Here is a 17,873-nt window from a genome sequence, read left to right as displayed (position 1 = left end):
CATCATAAAATAGATACGTACTCAGATGTTTTAAGTAAGGCAAACCACTCAATTAAAAATAGGCAAAAAATTTTAAAAGACATTTCAAAAAAGATATAAAAATAGCCAAATAGCACATGAAAAGATGCTAATCACTAGTAGTTATAAAAATAAAATTTAAATTCACCATGAGGGACGCCTGGGTGACTCAGCGGTTGAGTGGTCTGCCTTTGGCTCAGGGTGTGATCCCGGAGTCCCGGGATCAAGTCCCACACATTGGGCTTCCAGCATGGAGCCTCCTTCTCCCTCTGCCTATGTCTCTGCCTCTCTTTCTCTGTGTCTTATGAATAAATAAAATCTTAAAAAGAAGAAATTCACCATGAGACACTCCTATACCCACTAGAATATCCAAAAAACAAAAATATCAAGTGTTGGTGAAGGTATGGAGTAACTAAACCAGACTCTCCCGCTCGCTGCTAGTAGGAATGTAAAATGGTACAACCATTTTGGAAAACAATTTTGCAGTTTCTTATAAAGTTGAAAATTCCGCCATTTACCCAAGCCACATGAAGACAGAGTGTTCACAAGCTTATACACAAATGTTCTGGTAGCTTTATTCACAATAACCAATAGCTGGAAGCAACTTGAACAGTCACCCACCCTTAGGGCACTGGGCAAACTATGATTATGTTCATATGATGGAATAAAACCCAACCATAAAAATAAACAAAATACACAATGGTATAGATGAAATCTCAAACATTATGCTAAGCAAAAGAAACCAAACACAAAAGAATGAAACATACAGTTTCATTTACGTAAAATAAAAAAAACAAAACTAATTTATAGGAGTACAGAAAGATCAATAGCTGTCTAGGACAGGGTTAAGGGATGGAGTATAACTGCAAAAGAGCATAAAAGAACTTGTCTGGATGATGAAAATGTTATCTATTTGATTGTGATTATAGGTTACATAAGTACATTCACTGAATTTTACATTTAAAATTGGGTTCAAATGTGTGGGAAATATCAGAAAGGGAGACTTGACTCCTAACTCTGGGAAACGAACTAGGGGTGGTGGAAGGGGAGGAGGGCGGGGGGTGGGGGTGAGTGGGTGATGGGCACTGAGGGGGACACTTGACGGGATGAGCACTGGATGTTATTCTGTATGTTGGTAAATTGAACACCAATAAAAAATTATTTTATTAAAAAAATAATAAAAAAATAAAATAAAAAAATAAAAAAATAAAATTGGGTGCATTTTAATTTATGAAAATTATGCATTTAAAAAGTTGATTAAAATGTCATTCATCCATTATTTAAATATAAAATTTTTCTTTGCATATAATAGACATTCAATCAGCTGAATGAAAATCTTAATACAAAACATTTAAGATCCAAATATGAATCAATACATTAAGTCAGAAGTAGGACTCCCAACTTCTCGAGATACACAAAAATTCCTTATTTAAATCCAGTGAATATTTATTTAACACCTACTTACCATATGCCAAGACAGTATGATCTGTACAAGAAAGAAGTTCAGAACAGAGAGAAGGCCATTTGTAACTGCACAGAAGGATGATGAGATGTTTAAAACTTACGTTGTTAGCAAGAACGCCCCATCACCACATCTTTCCAGAGCCTTTCGTGCAGGAGGTTTCGCTGCAAATTCTACAAAACCTTTTCCTGTAGCTCTACCACGGTCATCCACAACCACAACGGCTTTCTCTACAGGGCCAAACTGGGAAAATGCTTGCTCCAGAAGCTCATTGGAAACAACCGGCGAAAGGTTCTTGACAGTTAGTGCTGCTCCATGTGTAGCAAAACGAATTCGGAGAGGTCTGCTCTTCAAAATGGTGCCATCCAGTTCTGCTTTTGCAATTTCAGCCAGTGTCCTGGATTCCTTTTTAGGAGGAAAAATCACTTTTTAAAGACAACAGTAACACAAATAATTTTTAAAAGTGGTTTCTAGTGAGAGGAGCTGGGTAGCTTTTGGAATTGGCTGATAGGGTCACTTTGTCTTTGTGTCATTCAATTTTGGTAACACATGCATTGTATTAATCATTCAAAAATAAGTATGTTTAGGGCAGCCCCGGTGGCACAGCGCTTTGGCGCCGCCTGCAGCCTGGGGTGTGATCCTGGAAACCCAGGATCGAGTCCCATATCGGGCTTCCTGCACGCAGCCTGCTTCTCCCTCCACCTGTGTCTCTGCCTCTCTCTTCGCTCTCTCTGAATGAATAAATAAATCTTTAAAAAAAAAAATAAGTATGTTTAAATATTTTAAGTAAGAAGTCCCAAACCCAGTGTCCTAAGTCATTACTAAAAGATTATGTACTCCTAAATTACCAGCTGTTAAATATTTGAAGTATTTTTTTAAATCTCCTATACATATTAAAAGAAAATCATAATTACTTTTTGAGACCAAGCACCAGTTACTGGAAGCTATTATTGAAAACAGAATTAAGGGATCCCTGGGTGGCGCAACGGTTTAGCGCCTGCCTTTGGCCCAGGGCGCGATCCTGGAGACCCGGGATCGAATCCTACATCGGGCTCCCGGTGCATGGAGCCTGCTTCTCCCTCTGCCTGTGTCTCTGCCTCTCTCTCTCTCTCTGTGTGACTATCGTAGAGAGATAGATAGATAGATAGATAGATAACAGAATTAATTTCCCATACACTCCGTTTTTGATATTTATATTTTAATAAAACATCCCACCTCTCCAATGCCAGAAAAATCTCCTTTCCTTTTTATTTCTTTTTTATATTATCTATGAAAATCATCAAATGTTAACCACTTCTCCTGAGATACTTTCAAGGGCTACACATTTCTCCATTATATTTAGAGAAGCAAACACGTACATTGATGGGCTATAAAAGTTCTCTCCATTATAGTCAGAATCAACTGCACATGCATTTGTAAACTCGAAAATACATTCACTGCTGAAACCTCAAAGGAACTTCCTTCTTGAAGAATTCAAAGTTCATATAGAATATGGACATCTAAGCATAATCAACAAACTGTTAAGTTTAATATAAGTATGTTCTTTTTCTTTGTGTTCTAAGAACTCCTCAGAGAGAACTGAAAGAGATTTTATGTTTGTAAGAGAATATACTATCTTATGAAAAAAGTCTTGACCTCACAATAGATCCTTATTCAATCCCTAAAATATTCATGACAGCTTTAAATTATTGTATGTATGCAAGAATCTTTCTACAGAACTACTTTTACAAAGATAAATGAATGTTTTTACAGATTTTCAAAATGGCTACCTTTAAAAATTACTCTTGGGGCGCCTGACTGGCTGTCAGTAGAGCGTGTGGCTACTGATCTCAGGGTTATAATGTTCAAGCCCCATCTTGGGCGTAGAGCTTACTTAAAAATAAAATCTTAGGGATCCCTGGGTGGCGCAGCAGTTTGGCGCCTGCCTTTGGCCCAGGGCGCGATCCTGGAGACCCGGGATCGAATCCCACGTCGGGCTCCCGGTGCATGGAGCCTGCTTCTCCCTCTGCCTGTGTCTCTGCCTCTCTCTCTCTATCATAAATAAATAAAAATCTTAAAAATAAATAAATAAAATAAAATCTTAAATAAAATAAAATATAAAATAAAATATAAAATAAAATATAAAATAAATTAATTAAATTAAATAACTAAAATAAATATAATAAAATAAAAAAATAAAATAAAATAAATAAAATAAAATAAATAAAATAAAATAAATAAATAAAATAAATAAATAAAATAAAATAAAATAAAATAAATAAAATAAAATAAAATAAATAAAATATCTTTAGGTGCCTGGGTGGCTCAGTTGGTCAGGCACCTGGTCATGATCTTGGAAGTCCCTGGATCAAACCCCACATTGGGCTCCCTGCTCAGCAGGGAGTCTGCTTCTCCCTCTGACCCTCCCCACTCATGCTCTCTCTGTCTCACTCTCTCAAATAAATAAAATCCTTAAAAAAAATAAAATAAAATCTGAAAAATAAAGTACTTTAAAATTTTTAATTACTCTTATTTAAATAATACCAGAAAACATTTAATAAATATCTAACAAGGGATAGGTACTTTGTATCTAAGAAGTCACATAATCCAACAACTCTAAGAGGCAGATTTTAGGAATAGAGTCTTGAATTAAAATGCTGTTGGGGGGGCAGCCCCGGTGGCGCAGCGGTTTAGCGCCGCCTGCAGCCCCGGGTGTGATCCTGGAGACCCGGGATCGAGTCTTACATCAGGCTCCTTGCATGGAGCCTGCTTCTTCCTCTGCCTGTGTCTCTGCCTCTCTCTCTCCCTCTCTCTGTGTTTCTCATGAATAAATAAATAAATAAATCTTTAAAAAACAAAATAAAAATAAAATAAAATAAAATAAAATAAAATAAAATGCTGTTGGGTATAACTGGGAATGGGAAGGGGCATGAGGAAATTTCACGGGGTGATGATAATATTCTATTACTTGATAGGAGTTTGAATTAAATGTCATTTATCTAAAATCACCAACACTTAAAATCTGCGCATTTCACTGTATGTAGATTTCAAATACCTCAAAAATTAATACTGGTGGACTCTAGTTAACGATAAGCATGCTAGAGTGTTTAAAAAGTCCAGAACTAGGGGGATCCCTGGGTGGCCCAGCGGTTTGGCACCTGCCTTTGGCCCAGGGCGCGATCCTGCAGACCCGGGATCGAATCCCACGTCGGGCTCCGGTGCATGGATCCTGCTTCTCCCTCTGCCTGTGTCTCTGCCTCTCTCTCTCTCTCTCTCTCTCTGTGTGACTATCATAAATAAATAAAAATTGGGATCCCTGGGTGGCGCAGTGGTTTGGCGCCTGCCTTTGGCCCGGGGCGCGATCCTGGAGACCCGGGATCGAATCCCACGTCGGGCTCCCAGTGCGTGGAGCCTGCTTCTCCCTCTGCCTGTGTCTCTGTCTCTCTCTCTCTCTCTCTCTCTCTCTGTGTGACTATCATAAAAATAAATAAATTGATTAATTAATTTTAAAAAAGTCACATGCTTTAAAAAAATAAATAAAAAATAAAAATAAAATAAAAAAAATAAAAAGTCCAAAACTGATGGCAGAGAGAGATGAATAAATAAGTGAAAAAAACACATATAACAAAACTTAATTACAGAATCTAGATGGTGGATCTATGGATCTTCATTACTATATATCTGAAATTTTTCATAATAAAATGTTTAGGGGTAGAAAGATAAAGAGAACCCAGAGAGGACTTTCTAAAACTGAAGAGTAGTGGGGTGCCTGGCTGGTTCAGTTGGTAGAGCATGTGACTCTTGATCTTGCGGTTGTGAATTTGAGCCCCACACTAGGAGGAGAGATTACTTAAAAATAAAAAATAAATGTATATGTATATATACACATACACAGGCATTAGCTTCCATTATCCTCATCAACAATCTTATAAAATGAGATTATAAAGAGTTGTTATTATAAATAATGATTATATTATAAATAATAACTCTTATATAAAAAATAATAATAACTCTTATAAAGTTATTATTCTCACTCCATATCTGGGGAAATAGGCTTAGATAGGTTGAAGTAACCTGCCTCAGATCTATACTGAATTTATAATCTCTACCAATACTCCATAAATCCCTCCTCCCAGGTAGTGTTCCTGTATCACTCTACACAAAATGTAAAACCATAGGCTTTTACTTAAAAGAAAGAAACTAAGGGACTACCCCAAAAGAGAGACCACTCGAATCAGGATCTCCAAGGGCTCTTTCCAAAGCACCTGATCTTTTCTCATTGTTCGCTAGTGGTTAAAATTCACCCCTGCAAGAGTGCTAAATTAATTAGTAAAAGGAAAATCACTGATGTAAAATGGAAATAGCCTTCAAGTCAATCAACAGAAGTTGACTGGGTAACTAGCAGTCCATTCATACTGTGAAATACAATATGGTCATTAAAACTCAATCTAATGATATGAGAAGAGGTCAAAGAGATAGTAAATAAAAACCTTAAATCACAATAGAATGTGTATAATACAATTTGATATGGAAAAATCACATAAAGTTTAACACTAATCTGATTACATTTAGTATGTTATGGGACAACCTTTCACTAGAATTAAAACTGTAGTAAGAGAACTTCCCTGAACTTAAAGAGTACTTGAAATTACATGCTGGACAGACCCACTAATAATATTCTACAACACCATCTCTAATATTTAACACTCTGTAAGAAGCACACAGCACTTCATAATTAAAACCAAAAACATAAGGGAAGAGGGTTTAGTCCCCAATGACTAAATTAATGTAAATTAGGTTGATTTTTAACTCTTTAATTATAACAGTGGTTCTCAAACCTTAGCAAGCATAAGAATAACATGGAGGGCTAATTAAAACCCAAGACCGTTGGGTCCCAACCCTACAATTTCTGATTCAACAGATTTAATCTAGAGTAGGGTCTTAGAATTTGCATTTCTAACAAATTCTCAGCAATTTTTGAGATGGTATTGGGTCAGCATTGCAGCATGAATGGTAGGAAAAATAATATTAAGTGGCCTGCTTACACTAAGGAGATTATCTGAATCTGATGGAAAAGAACCACACTTTTGTGAATTATCACTCCAGAAGTCTGGTTTACTAAAGCTAAAAGAGGAAAAGAAAAAAGGAGAAACAGAGTTCAGGTCAAACTATTATCAGTTTTAACTATATTAAGCTAGCTTTAAAACGCACCACTAGGACTCCAGGCTGGCTCAGTCTGAGAAGCCTTCCACTCTTGATCTCAGGGTAGTCACTTCAGGGCCCTTAGTGGGTGTAGAGGTTACTTAATTAAAAAAAAAAAAAAAAATACACTACAACTTCTCAGTTAATTTAACCAATTTAATGACAGTAACCAGACAAAACCTAAAAAGAAGCTTTTGGGTCTAAGATTCCACAAAATGTATCCAAAATAATGTACTGTGGGTTCACAATACAGATTAGGACCTTATGAGGAAATGCCACTTAAATTCTTTTTCCTCACCGTTACATACAGCGATGACGACCCTATACCATCTCCAAAATGTTGTCTCACTTCATCAATTAACTGGAAAACTACAACCACCAGTGTAATAAAATTTAATTGTAAAGATTAATCCCTGAAAAGGCAAAAAATACTTCTAAAAATATAAATCAAACAAAATTACACCATTATTTTAGGGCCACTTCACCATTACTTACATTCATATCAAGTATACACTATATGATTTTCCTAAGTAGAAAAAGATATGTATTAGTTCAGAAATATTTAAAGCTTGGGTATGTACCTGTTAATCACAGAGCTCAGCTTAAACAGGAAAGTTATCTATAAGGTCAAATCCTGTAAGCTAATTCGAATTTCCCATTGACATATTTTTAACATTACTACGCAAAAAATACAGCATGATAGGCTTGGAGGAGCATATCCCAAAGCAACAGACAAGAGTAGTCCAGTCCTTCTCACCTCCCCATTTCATAATCCCATAGACTTTAAATAAAAAAACTAAAAACAATGAGCTGCACTGTTAAACATAGTAGCCACCAGCCACATGTGACTATTTAAATTTAAAAATAAATAAAACTGGGATCCCTGGGTGGCGCAGCGGTTTGGCGCCTGCCTTTGGCCCAGGGCGCGATCCTGGAGACCCCGGATCGAATCCCACGTCAGGCTCCCGGTGCATGGAGCCTGCTTCTCCCTCTGCCTATGTCTCTGCCTCTCTCTCTCTCTCTATGTGACTATCATAAATAAATAAAATTAAAAAAAAAAAATTTTAAAAAAAATAAAAATAAAAAATAAAAATAAAAATAAATAAAACTTAAAGGTTAAATCCTCAGGCACAGTTGCTACATTTCAAGTGCTCAGTAGTCATATAAGGGCTGGGCTAGTAGCTACTACATTGGACAGAACATATGCATAGCATTTCCAGCCCTGCGGAAAGTTCTACTGGACAAGGCTAATAAACTAATGGGAAAAAAGGGATTATTAGTAGCTTTAAAGATAGAAGGAAAAAGACTTTCCATGTCAAAATGTTCACTATTGCCTTATCTTTTAAGTATTAGGCTTCCAAAATGAAATGAAGTCCTACCATTCTTCCTCCAGAATGTCAACCTTAGAACAGACCAACATGGTGACAGAGGCTAAAGACTATGAAAATGTTAGAGAACATCTTTTTGGAAAATTTACTAAAAATTCTCTGAAATACTTCATTGTAGAAACCTAACTTCCTTTAAGATAGCGCTGGAATTATATTAAAATAATTTTACCAAATGACAAATGGTTTCTATAATGTCCAAAAGATATTTATAATTTTATGTTCAAAACACACTGACTACTTAACTTCAATTTTAAGGAAACATCTAGGTCTTATTAATACTCTACGAAGATTTACTCTTCTCTTGAAGCCATTTAGATTTTAAATGTTCAAATGTTCTCCCTCAAAAATACAATGTCATTAAATTACAATCAATTCTGTCTACATATTGAAATTTTGCCCTGGTCATTCATAAAGAGAACCCAAATACGAATGCTAAACTCAAAAAAAAAAAAAAAAAAAAAAAAGAATGCACGAATGCTAAACTCCGGTAAGAAAGCTTCCACAAATGCTATGCACATAAAACTTGAGGGCCAAATTAGAAATAGAAAGGCAACACACACACAAAAAAGCACTTGTGTAAAAATATTTTGTTGGAAAAAAATACAGCATTTAAATAACGAATTACGATAAAGCTGTATGTAACGGACACTGATGGAATTCCCCACAAAGCACATAAGAAAACGGAATAAAATGTATGTTGTATCCTTTAAGAGTAAACCCTCACTGTTTCAATTTTTTTTAAGAGGGGCATAATATTTCCATGTTATTGGAAAACAAAATTTTAAGACAGACTAAAAAAAAAGTAAAATGTCCACGTAAAATATAAAATAGTATAGCATTCATTCCCCCCTCCAAATGTGGAAATAACCGGAACGTTAGATCACGAGAGCACCTTCCGTTAGATACCTAAGAATTCCATACCGTTCCAATACTGCAGTTTAAGAACTAGGCTGCGCTGAGGCGGTAAACACCGTTTATTGTCAAACGCATGCAAGTCTGGTTGAATGAAACCAAGATGATTTGGAAAATTTTTAAGAAGCGAGTCCGCTGGTTGGTCCTCCATGCCCAATGAAATTTCCGGTAAAACCGAAGTTTCCGTTCCAAATTCCGATCGAATTCATTTCCTTTACAACACAATTCTGCCTGGAAGCAGTCTCCCCGCAGAACGCTGCAGCCCCACCCCTGACCCGTCAGGGGCAAACGACTAGAACCCCCAGGCCGGGTTACCCGTGCCTTGGGCCGCGCCGTGCGAGCGAGGCCGGGCGCGCGGAGCGGCGGGAAACTGAGTCCGCTCACCGCAAACACCAGGCCACACGCCGCTCTGGGGGAAGACGGCCAGAGCGGCGGGAAGGAGAGGGCGGGAGGCGCCGCGGTGCCCCAGCCCAGGCCGCAGCCTGCTCCGAAGCGGCTGAAAACGGCAGACGGCAGCCCGCGGAGCCCCGGCGGCGCACAGCCTCCCCTGCGCCCTTACGGTCCCTCCCCTCGCCCCCGGCGCCCCCACCGCGCATGGCCTCCCTTCCCCCGGGCTCCTGGGGTCCCTCCCCTCGCCCGCGGCGCCCCCTCCGCGCACCGCCCTCCCCTCCTCCCCTGGGGGCCCGCGCCCGCGGCCAGGCCCCACGCTCACCAGGCGGATGAAGCCGAAGCCGCGGTCCCGGTTGATGAAAACCTCGCTGGGCTCGCCGTAGCGCTCGAACAGCCTCTTGAAATCCTCCTCCGTGATGTCTGTGGGCAGGTTCCCCACGAACAGGCGGCAGCGCTGCGTGTACGTCTTTTCGCCCGGCTTGAGGAAGCTCTTGATGTCGATGGTGAACCCCATCTCCTCGTCAGGGTGGTCCTCCGGGGGCCCGGGGGCGGGCGGCGCCGGCTCCCCCGCCAGCGCCAGCGCCATGGCGGCCGCCGGCTCGCTCTCGCCCGCCGCGGACTCCAGAGCTCGGAGGCGGGCCGGGTTTTTCTCAATGCGCACTTGCTTCAGGTTTCCTCTTAACATCATCTTGGGGGTTCACCTCAGGTAGCAGACACAACTCTAGAGCTACAGCCGTGTCTCTGTATATACCTACAGACGAGAGCCACGGACGGACGAAGTCCGAGACTACGGCTGGTTCGCCCAGCGGCCGCCCTTACGATCGCGCTAGCGGCTGCGGGAGCTGCACGTTCAAAATGGCGCTGCCGCCAGCCGCAGTTCCAGGAGGAGACGCCGACTGCAGGCCCCGCCCCTCCGCAAAGGCCGGCGCCGAGGCCAAAGCGCCTGCGCACTGTTGGCGCCAACGGCATGCCACCGGGCGGGCGCAGAGCACCGCCGGACGCGGGCCGCCGAGCCAAGGCCTGTCTTAGGCTCCTGTGAAATGCGGTTGCCCGTCGTCCTCAATTAGCTGTTCAATTAGCTCCACAGTTAGACTGTTGAATTGCACTTGGAAGAAAAATTGTATGTTTGCAGCGGGTGTGAAAATACAATGATTTGGGGAATATCCATATTCTTTTTAAATATCCAGCTCAATTTTCAGTGACTATGGAAAAATTGAGAACTTGCAGATTCTATGCATCGCACTGAATAAAAAGATATTTCCCAGTAACTGAAACACGTATAAACATTTATTTCTGCCCGGTTCAACAGCAAGGTTTTTAGTATATTTACTGAGAAGACTATTCTATTCTAGGGACTCCTGGGTAGCTCAGGGGTTGAGTGTCTGCCTTTGACACAGGGCATGATCCTGTGGGATCCGATCCCATAGAGGGCTCCCTGCGTGGAGCCTGCTTCTCCCTCTGCCTCTCTCCCTGTGTTTCTCATGAATAAATATTTTTTAAAAAAGATTATCCCATTGTATACTGTAATTGTGCTGCTGATTATTCATCTCAGAGAAGGATCCATGAAATTGCTTATGAAATTCTTAACTCCTATGGACCATACTCTATAACAATGGTCAACAAACATTTTCTGTAAAGGGCCAGATTGCAAATATTTTTAAGATTTGTGAGCCATACAGCATCTGACGAACTACCCAGTTCTGCCCAGTACCTCTCCTGAGATATGGACAGGCACTCTTCAACGAGTGTAAAAAAAAAAAAAGTCTCTGAAAAACATTTCAGTAGTTTCTCACAACCCTAAACATATGCTGACTTAAGAGCAATCCCCCTCCTAATTATCCAAGTGAAATGAATACTTGTGTTCACCCAAAAACCTATATGCAAATGTTTACAGGGGCTTTATTTGTAATCAACAAAAACTGGAAAAAATCCAAATATCAAACTAGTGATAGGTAAACAGTGGTACATTCATATTATAGAATATGCTCAGCAATAAAAAGGAATGCACTACAGAACACAGATCAGTGGTCGCCAGGAGCTGGGAGTGGGGCATGAGAGATGGGAGGAGCGGTTGACTACACAAGGACACAGGGATTTTTGGAATGATGAAACTATATCTGGGATGAAATGGTGGCTACACAATTATATGCATTTGTCAAAAATTGGTTAACTGTGCACTAAAAGGGCCAGTGTTACTGTGTAAATTATGCCTTATAAATTTTTAAACTATCCAAAAAAATAAAATAAAATACCATCAAGACTAATCCCTATTTACCTTAGTTATCATCCAAATTCTAATCACCCAGACTCTAATCCCCATATAGCTCTGTAAATTCCTGAGTCTGACCAATTCCTCACCCCTTTCTCAGTTGCTCCAAAGCCTTCTATTGAGTGCTTGGAAACTCACTGTCATCAGCAAAATCCCTTATCTTTAATTTTTCCTCCAAACATCTTCACCTTTGTGCTTTAACTAGAACATGGTTTTCCTCTGAAGATTGCTTTCCCAGCCCTCCCTGGAATTGGACATTTTCCTACATCTTATGTGTCACTGGACTTGAGGATGAAACACAGACATTCTCCATGATCCCTTGCAAGCTGGAGAACATTTGCCCTCTCCTTGGCAAAAATCTCAGCTCCAAAAAGCTCATGCCAACATAAACATGAACTTATGCTCCATCTCCAGCTCTACCACTTCTTTACTCTCCCTTCTTCCCTGTAATAACTTTCTCACCACTCTAAACTTATAACCAGAAATGTGAGGTAGTACCTTAGTCCCTATTTATTTTTTTCACCTAATAATTTCAAACTATTTTCTCTGTGCTCAAACCAATACTCCTCCGTACTTCATTCATAGCTGATATTGTCCATTTTTATTAACTTCATTGAAGAAAAAGACAGAATAAAATTGCCTCACTTGATCAGCACCAATCAACTAACCCAATTTAATATGTAGCCTTCCCTCCTGTTATAGGAATGAATTACCAATGATGCCCTCTAAGGCCAACCCACTGGATAACATCTTTATTCCAAGCACTTTGCTTCAGCAGTTATCTAGTCACCGTCCCAAGTGGTCAGTCACTTGATCTGTATTCAACTATATTCATCTGCAAAACAAAACAAACTGCTGATACAACTTTCACTTAAAAAAAAAAAAAAAGGAAAGAAAACAAGCCTTCCTAGACGAATGTTGTCCTTTTGCTATTTCTCTTCCAGAAAGAAAAAGCAGAAGGATTATATTTTCTGTCTCCATTTGCTCATCATCTGATATCTCAAATTACATTAATCAGATATCTATACCCACATTCCATCTCTCTGAAACCTCTTTTGACACAAAGCGTGACGGCTTCTACTTTACTTGTCAAATCTTTTTTTTTTTTTTTAAAGGATCTTATTTATTTATTCACGAGAGACACAGAGAGAGAGGCAGAGACACAGGCAGAGGGAGAAGCAGGCTTCCCCCAGGGAGCCCAACGCAGGACCTGATCCCAGGGCTCCAGGATCACACCCTGGGCCAAAGGCAGATGCTCAACCGCTGAGCCACCCAGGCATCCCTACCTGTCAAATCTTAAACTTTTCAGCAGCATTTGACACTAGATTCATGCCTGAGTGTCACCATGTATCATTTGGGAACAATACCTATTTAACAGAGTTATTGAGCACAGTAAATGAATTACAGCATAATCTTTGGAAAATATTCTGATACCCTGAATGTTATCATTATTACTGCTCACTTTTCTCCTACCTTCTAGAAACACCATTGTGTCTTCTGTACTATCATATTCTCCTGGAGCTTTTACACCTCCTTGGCCATTCCTCAGTCATTATATCTTCCTTAAGAATCTTCAGGATAGGGATCCCTGGGTGGTGCAGTGGTTTGGCACCTGCCTTTGGCCCAGGGCGCGATCCTGGAGACTCCGGATCGAATCCCACATCGGGCTCCCTGCATGGAGCCTGCTTCTCCCTCTGCCTGTGTCTCTGCCTCTCTCTCTCTCTGTGACTATCATGAATAAATAAATAAAATCTTAAAAAAGAATTATTTTAAAAAAGAATCTTCAGGATATTGGCAAGCTACAGCTCTAAGTCCTCTCTTCCTCAGCTACATTCATTCCCTGGGTTAGAACATCCACATCAAGGTGCGTCAAAAGCATTAGAAGAGATTATCTAAGCCTCAACACTATTTGCATTTTGGGCCAAATAACTATTTGTTGTGAGAGGATGTTTAGCAGCATGACCGGCTTCTACCGGTCGTGCATAACTAGATGTCAGTAGCACCCCACTCCTGGTCGTGACAAAGCAAAACCTGCCAAGCATTATTCTAATTGCATTTCACTTATTAATTCATTGATCTTCAAAACAATCTCTTAAGGGAGATATTGTTGTTACTTTTAGATTTTATTTTTTAGTGCAGTTTTGGATTCACAGCAAAATTAAGAGGAAGCTATAGAGATTTCCCATATACTCCCTGCTCCAACATATGTGGTCTTCCCCATTATCAACCCACAAGAATGATACATCTGTTTCACATATATTTTTACATCATACTATATTTACACATCATAAGCTCACAGAGTCCAATCAGGTTCAATCAGAGCTGTATATTCTATGGTCTGGAAAAATTTATGATGACACGTATCCACCATTACAGTATTATACAGAGTGCTTTATTTTTTTTAAAGATTTTATCTATTTATTTGAGAGACAAACTATGAGTGGGGGGAGGGACAGAGGGAGACGAAGAGAGACAAACAGACTCCCTGCTGAGTGTTCAACCCCAGGACCCTGAGATCATAACCTAAGCAGCTAAACTGACTGAGCCACCCAGGCACCTGTAGACACTTTGACTGCCCTACAACTCCTGGTGTTCCACCTATTCATCCCTCTCCCCATTCAACCTCTGGCAATCACTGATCTTATTATTGTCTTCATAGTTTTGCCTTTTCTAGAATGTCATATAGTTGGAATCATAAAGTATGTAGCCTTTTTAGACTGCCTTTTTCACTTAGTAATATGCATTTAAGATTCCTTTACATTGGGATCCCTGGGTGGTGCAGCGGTTTGGCGCCTGCCTTTGGCCCAGGGCGCGATCCTGGAGACCCGGGATCAAATCCCACATCAGGCTCCCGGTGCCTGGAGCCTGCTTCTCCCTCTGCCTATGTCTCTGCCTCTCTCTCTCTGTGTGTGTGACTATCATAAATAAATAAAAAATTTAAAAAAAATTCCTTTATGTCTTTTCATGGCTCAGTAGTTCATTTCTTTATAATATTGAATTACATTCCATTGTCTGGATGTACTACAATTAATTCATCCATTCACTTACTGTAAGATATCTTGGTTGTTTCCAAGTTTGGCAATTATGAATGAAGCTGCTGGAGACACCTGGGTGACTCAGTGGTTAAGTGCCTGCCTTCAGCACAGGGCGTGATCCTGGAGACCCTGAATCAAGTCCCACATCGGGCTCCCTGCATGGAGACTGCTTCTCTCTATGCCTTAAAAAAAAAAAAAATGAAGCTGCTTTAAATATCTTGCTTCTTTTTTTTTTTTTTTTTTAATTTATTATAGTCACACAGAGAGAGAGAGACACACAGGCAGAGGGAGAAGCAGGCTCCATGCATCGGGAGCCCGACGTGGGATTCGATCCCGGGTCTCCAGGATCGCACCCTGGGCCAAAGGCAGGCGCCAAACCGCTGCGCCACCCAGGGATCCCAAACATCTTGTTTCTTGAAACATTTTTGTCTTTTTATTCTCATTACACTGTCTTCTGCAGAGCACAGGTTTTGGGTTTTTTTTTTAAACCCATGAGAGACAGAGAGGCAGAGGGAGAAGCAGACTCCATACGGGGAGCCCGACGTGGGACTCAATCCTGGGTCTCTAGGATCACACCCTGGGCCGAAGGCGGCACTAAACCGCTGAGCCACCAGGGCTGCCCAGACACAGGTTTTAAGTTTTAATGACGTTCAGCTTATCAATTCTTTTTTTTTTTTTTATAGCTTATGAATTCTTTCATAAATCATGTCTTTGGTGTTATTTAAAAAGTCAACACCAGGGATCCCTGGGTGGCGCAGCGGTTTGGCGCCTGCCTTTGGCCCAGGGCGCGATCCTGGAGACCCGGGATCGAATCCCACATCGGGCTCCCGGTGCATGGAGCCTGCTTCTCCCTCTGCCTATGTCTCTGCCTCTCTCTCTCTCTCTCTCTCTGTGACTATCATAAATAAATAAAAAAATTGAAAAAAAAAAAAAAAAAAAGAATGTTCTTTAAAAAAAAAAAAAAAGTCAACACCAGGGCGGCCCTGGTGGCACAGTGGTTTGGCGCCGCCTGCAGCCCAGGGTGTGATCCTGGAGACCCGGAATCGAGTCCCACATCTGGCTCCCGTATGGAGCCTGCTTCTACCTCTGCTTGTGTCTCTGCCTCTCTGTCTGTCTTTCATGAATAAATAAATAAAAAATCTTTAAATAAAATAAAAATAAAAAGTCAACACCAAATCAAAAGTCATTTACATTTCCTTCAATTATTCTCCTAGATTTTTAAAGCTTTGTGTTTTACACTTAGGTCTGTGATCCATTTTGAGCTAAATTCTGGGAAGGGTATGAGGTTTGTGTACAGATTTTCACTCTCTCTTTTTTTAATATGTGAATGTCCAGTTGTTCCAGCACCATTTGTTGAAAAGACAATCTTTATTCCATTGCATTGCCTTTGTTCTTTGCCAAAGATTAGTTGATCTATATTTATGATGGTCTGCTTCTGGACTATTTCATTGATCTATTTGTCTGTTCTTTCTCCAATACAGTATTGTCTTGATTTGTGTAACTTTTTTTTAAAGATTTTATTTATTCATGAGAGACACAGAGAAAGGGGCAGAGACATAGGCAGAGGGAGAAGCAGACTCCATGCAGGAAGCCCGATGTGGGTCTCCATCCCAGGACTCCGGGATCACACCCTGAGCCAAAGGCAGATGCTCAATCACTGACCCACCCAGGCGTCCTGATTTGTGTAACTTTATAGTAAGTCTTAAAGTTGGGTAGCAAGGGATCCCTGGATGGCGCAGCGGTTTGGCGCCTGCCTTTGGCCCAGGGCGCTGATCCTGGATATCCGGGATCGAATCCCACGTCGGGCTCCCGGTGCATGGAGCCTGCTTCTCCCTCTGCCTGTGTCTCTGCCTCTCTCTCTCTCACTGTGTGCCTATCATGAATAAATTAAAAAAAAAAAAAAAAGTTGGGTAGCAATAGTCCTCCAGCTTTCTTTTCCTTCAACATTGTGCTGGCTATTCTGGGTCTTCTTCTTCTCCAAATAAATTTAAGAAGCAGTTTGTCCATATCAAAAATAAATTTTGTTGGGATTTTGATAGGGGTTGCATTAAATTTATAAATCAAGTTGGAAAGAACTGACATCTTGATAACATTGTCTTACTATCTATGAACATGAAATATTTCTCCATATATTTGGTTCTTTGATTTCATTTATCAGAAATTTGTAGTTTTCTTCATATAGATCTTATAACTTGTTGCATTTATACTTAAATATTTCATGGTTTTGGATGTTAGTGTAAATGGTATTGTACTTTTAATTTTAAATTCCACTTGGTCATTCTGGTATATAAAAAAGTCGTTGAGTTTTGAAAATTAACCTGGTATCTTACAACCTTGCTATAATTTTGTCAACTTTGTTTTTTGTCAGTTCTTTCAGATTTTCTACATACACAATCATGTCATCTGCAAACCAAGACAGTTTTATTTCTTCTTTCCCAATCTCCAAACCTTGCATTTCTAGACTTCTAGAACATTGAATGGCAGTGAAGAGAGAGGATATCTTTGCCTTATTCCTAATCTTACAAGAAAGCTATGAGTTTCTTTTTTTAAAATATTTTATTTATTTATTCATAAGAGACAGAGAGAGAGAGAGACAGGTAGGCAGAGGGAGAAGCAGGCTCCATGCAGGGAGCCCAATGCGGGACTCGATCCCGGGTCTCCAGGATCACGCCCTTGGCTGAAGGCAGCGCTAAACCACTGAGCCACCAGGGCTGCCCAAGCTATGAATTTCTTACCATAAAGTATGATGTTAGCTGTAGGTTTCATGTAGATATTCTTTATCAAGTTGAGGAGGTAACCATTAATTCCTAGTTTACTAAAAGTTTTTATGATAAAAAAAAGTTAGACTTTGTGATTTTTTTCTGCATCTATTGATAAGATCATGTGAGTTTTCTTTAACCTTTTGATGTGATGAATTATATTGATTTTTGAATGTTGAACCAGCTTTGCATACCTGAGATAAACTCACCTGGTTGTGGTGTACCAATCGCTTTACACATTGTTGAATTAAATTTGATATTTTGTTGAGGATGTTTGCCTCTATGTTCCTATAACTTATTGGTTTGTAGTGGTTTTTTTCTCTTGCAATGTCTTTGTCTAGTTTGGGACTTAAGGTAATGCAGCACTCATAGAATGAGTCCGGGAGAATTCCTTCCTTCTGCTTCTATTCTTTGAAAGAGATTATAGAAAATTGGTATAACTTCTTTCTTAAATATCTG

General features: G+C 40.1%; 2 protein-coding genes across 18 annotated transcripts in view; both read right to left on the bottom strand.

Moving 5' to 3' along the window:
- Window positions 1-10,853, bottom strand: part of PSPC1 (paraspeckle component 1) — a 112,104-nt gene extending 101,251 nt beyond the window's left edge. For all 16 annotated transcript variants that reach the window (XM_049101098.1, XM_049101099.1, XM_049101100.1 and 13 more), the window contains exons 1-2: window positions 9,674-10,853; window positions 1,584-1,885 (exon numbers count right to left, since the gene is read on the bottom strand). In XM_049101098.1, coding sequence (XP_048957055.1) covers window positions 1,584-1,885; window positions 9,674-10,039 — 668 coding nt within the window. In that variant the 5' untranslated portion in view covers window positions 10,040-10,853. The remainder of the gene's footprint in view (window positions 1-1,583; window positions 1,886-9,673) is intronic.
- Window positions 1,746-17,873, bottom strand: part of ZMYM5 (zinc finger MYM-type containing 5) — a 77,008-nt gene continuing 60,880 nt past the window's right edge. The window contains exons 9-10 of one of the 2 annotated variants that reach the window (XR_007405818.1): window positions 14,669-14,837; window positions 1,746-1,885 (exon numbers count right to left, since the gene is read on the bottom strand). Coding sequence is in view for 1 of the 2 variants with exons in the window: in XM_035716082.2 (XP_035571975.1) it covers window positions 1,866-1,885 (20 nt within the window). In the remaining variant the exon portion in view is untranslated. The remainder of the gene's footprint in view (window positions 1,886-14,668; window positions 14,838-17,873) is intronic. The other variant, XM_035716082.2, reaches the window with a different exon arrangement.

The sequence above is a fragment of the Canis lupus genome, chromosome 25 (assembly GCF_003254725.2).
Source record: "Canis lupus dingo isolate Sandy chromosome 25, ASM325472v2, whole genome shotgun sequence".
Classification (NCBI taxonomy): domain Eukaryota; kingdom Metazoa; phylum Chordata; class Mammalia; order Carnivora; family Canidae; genus Canis; species Canis lupus.
This window is presented reverse-complemented; position numbering and strand designations above follow the sequence as displayed.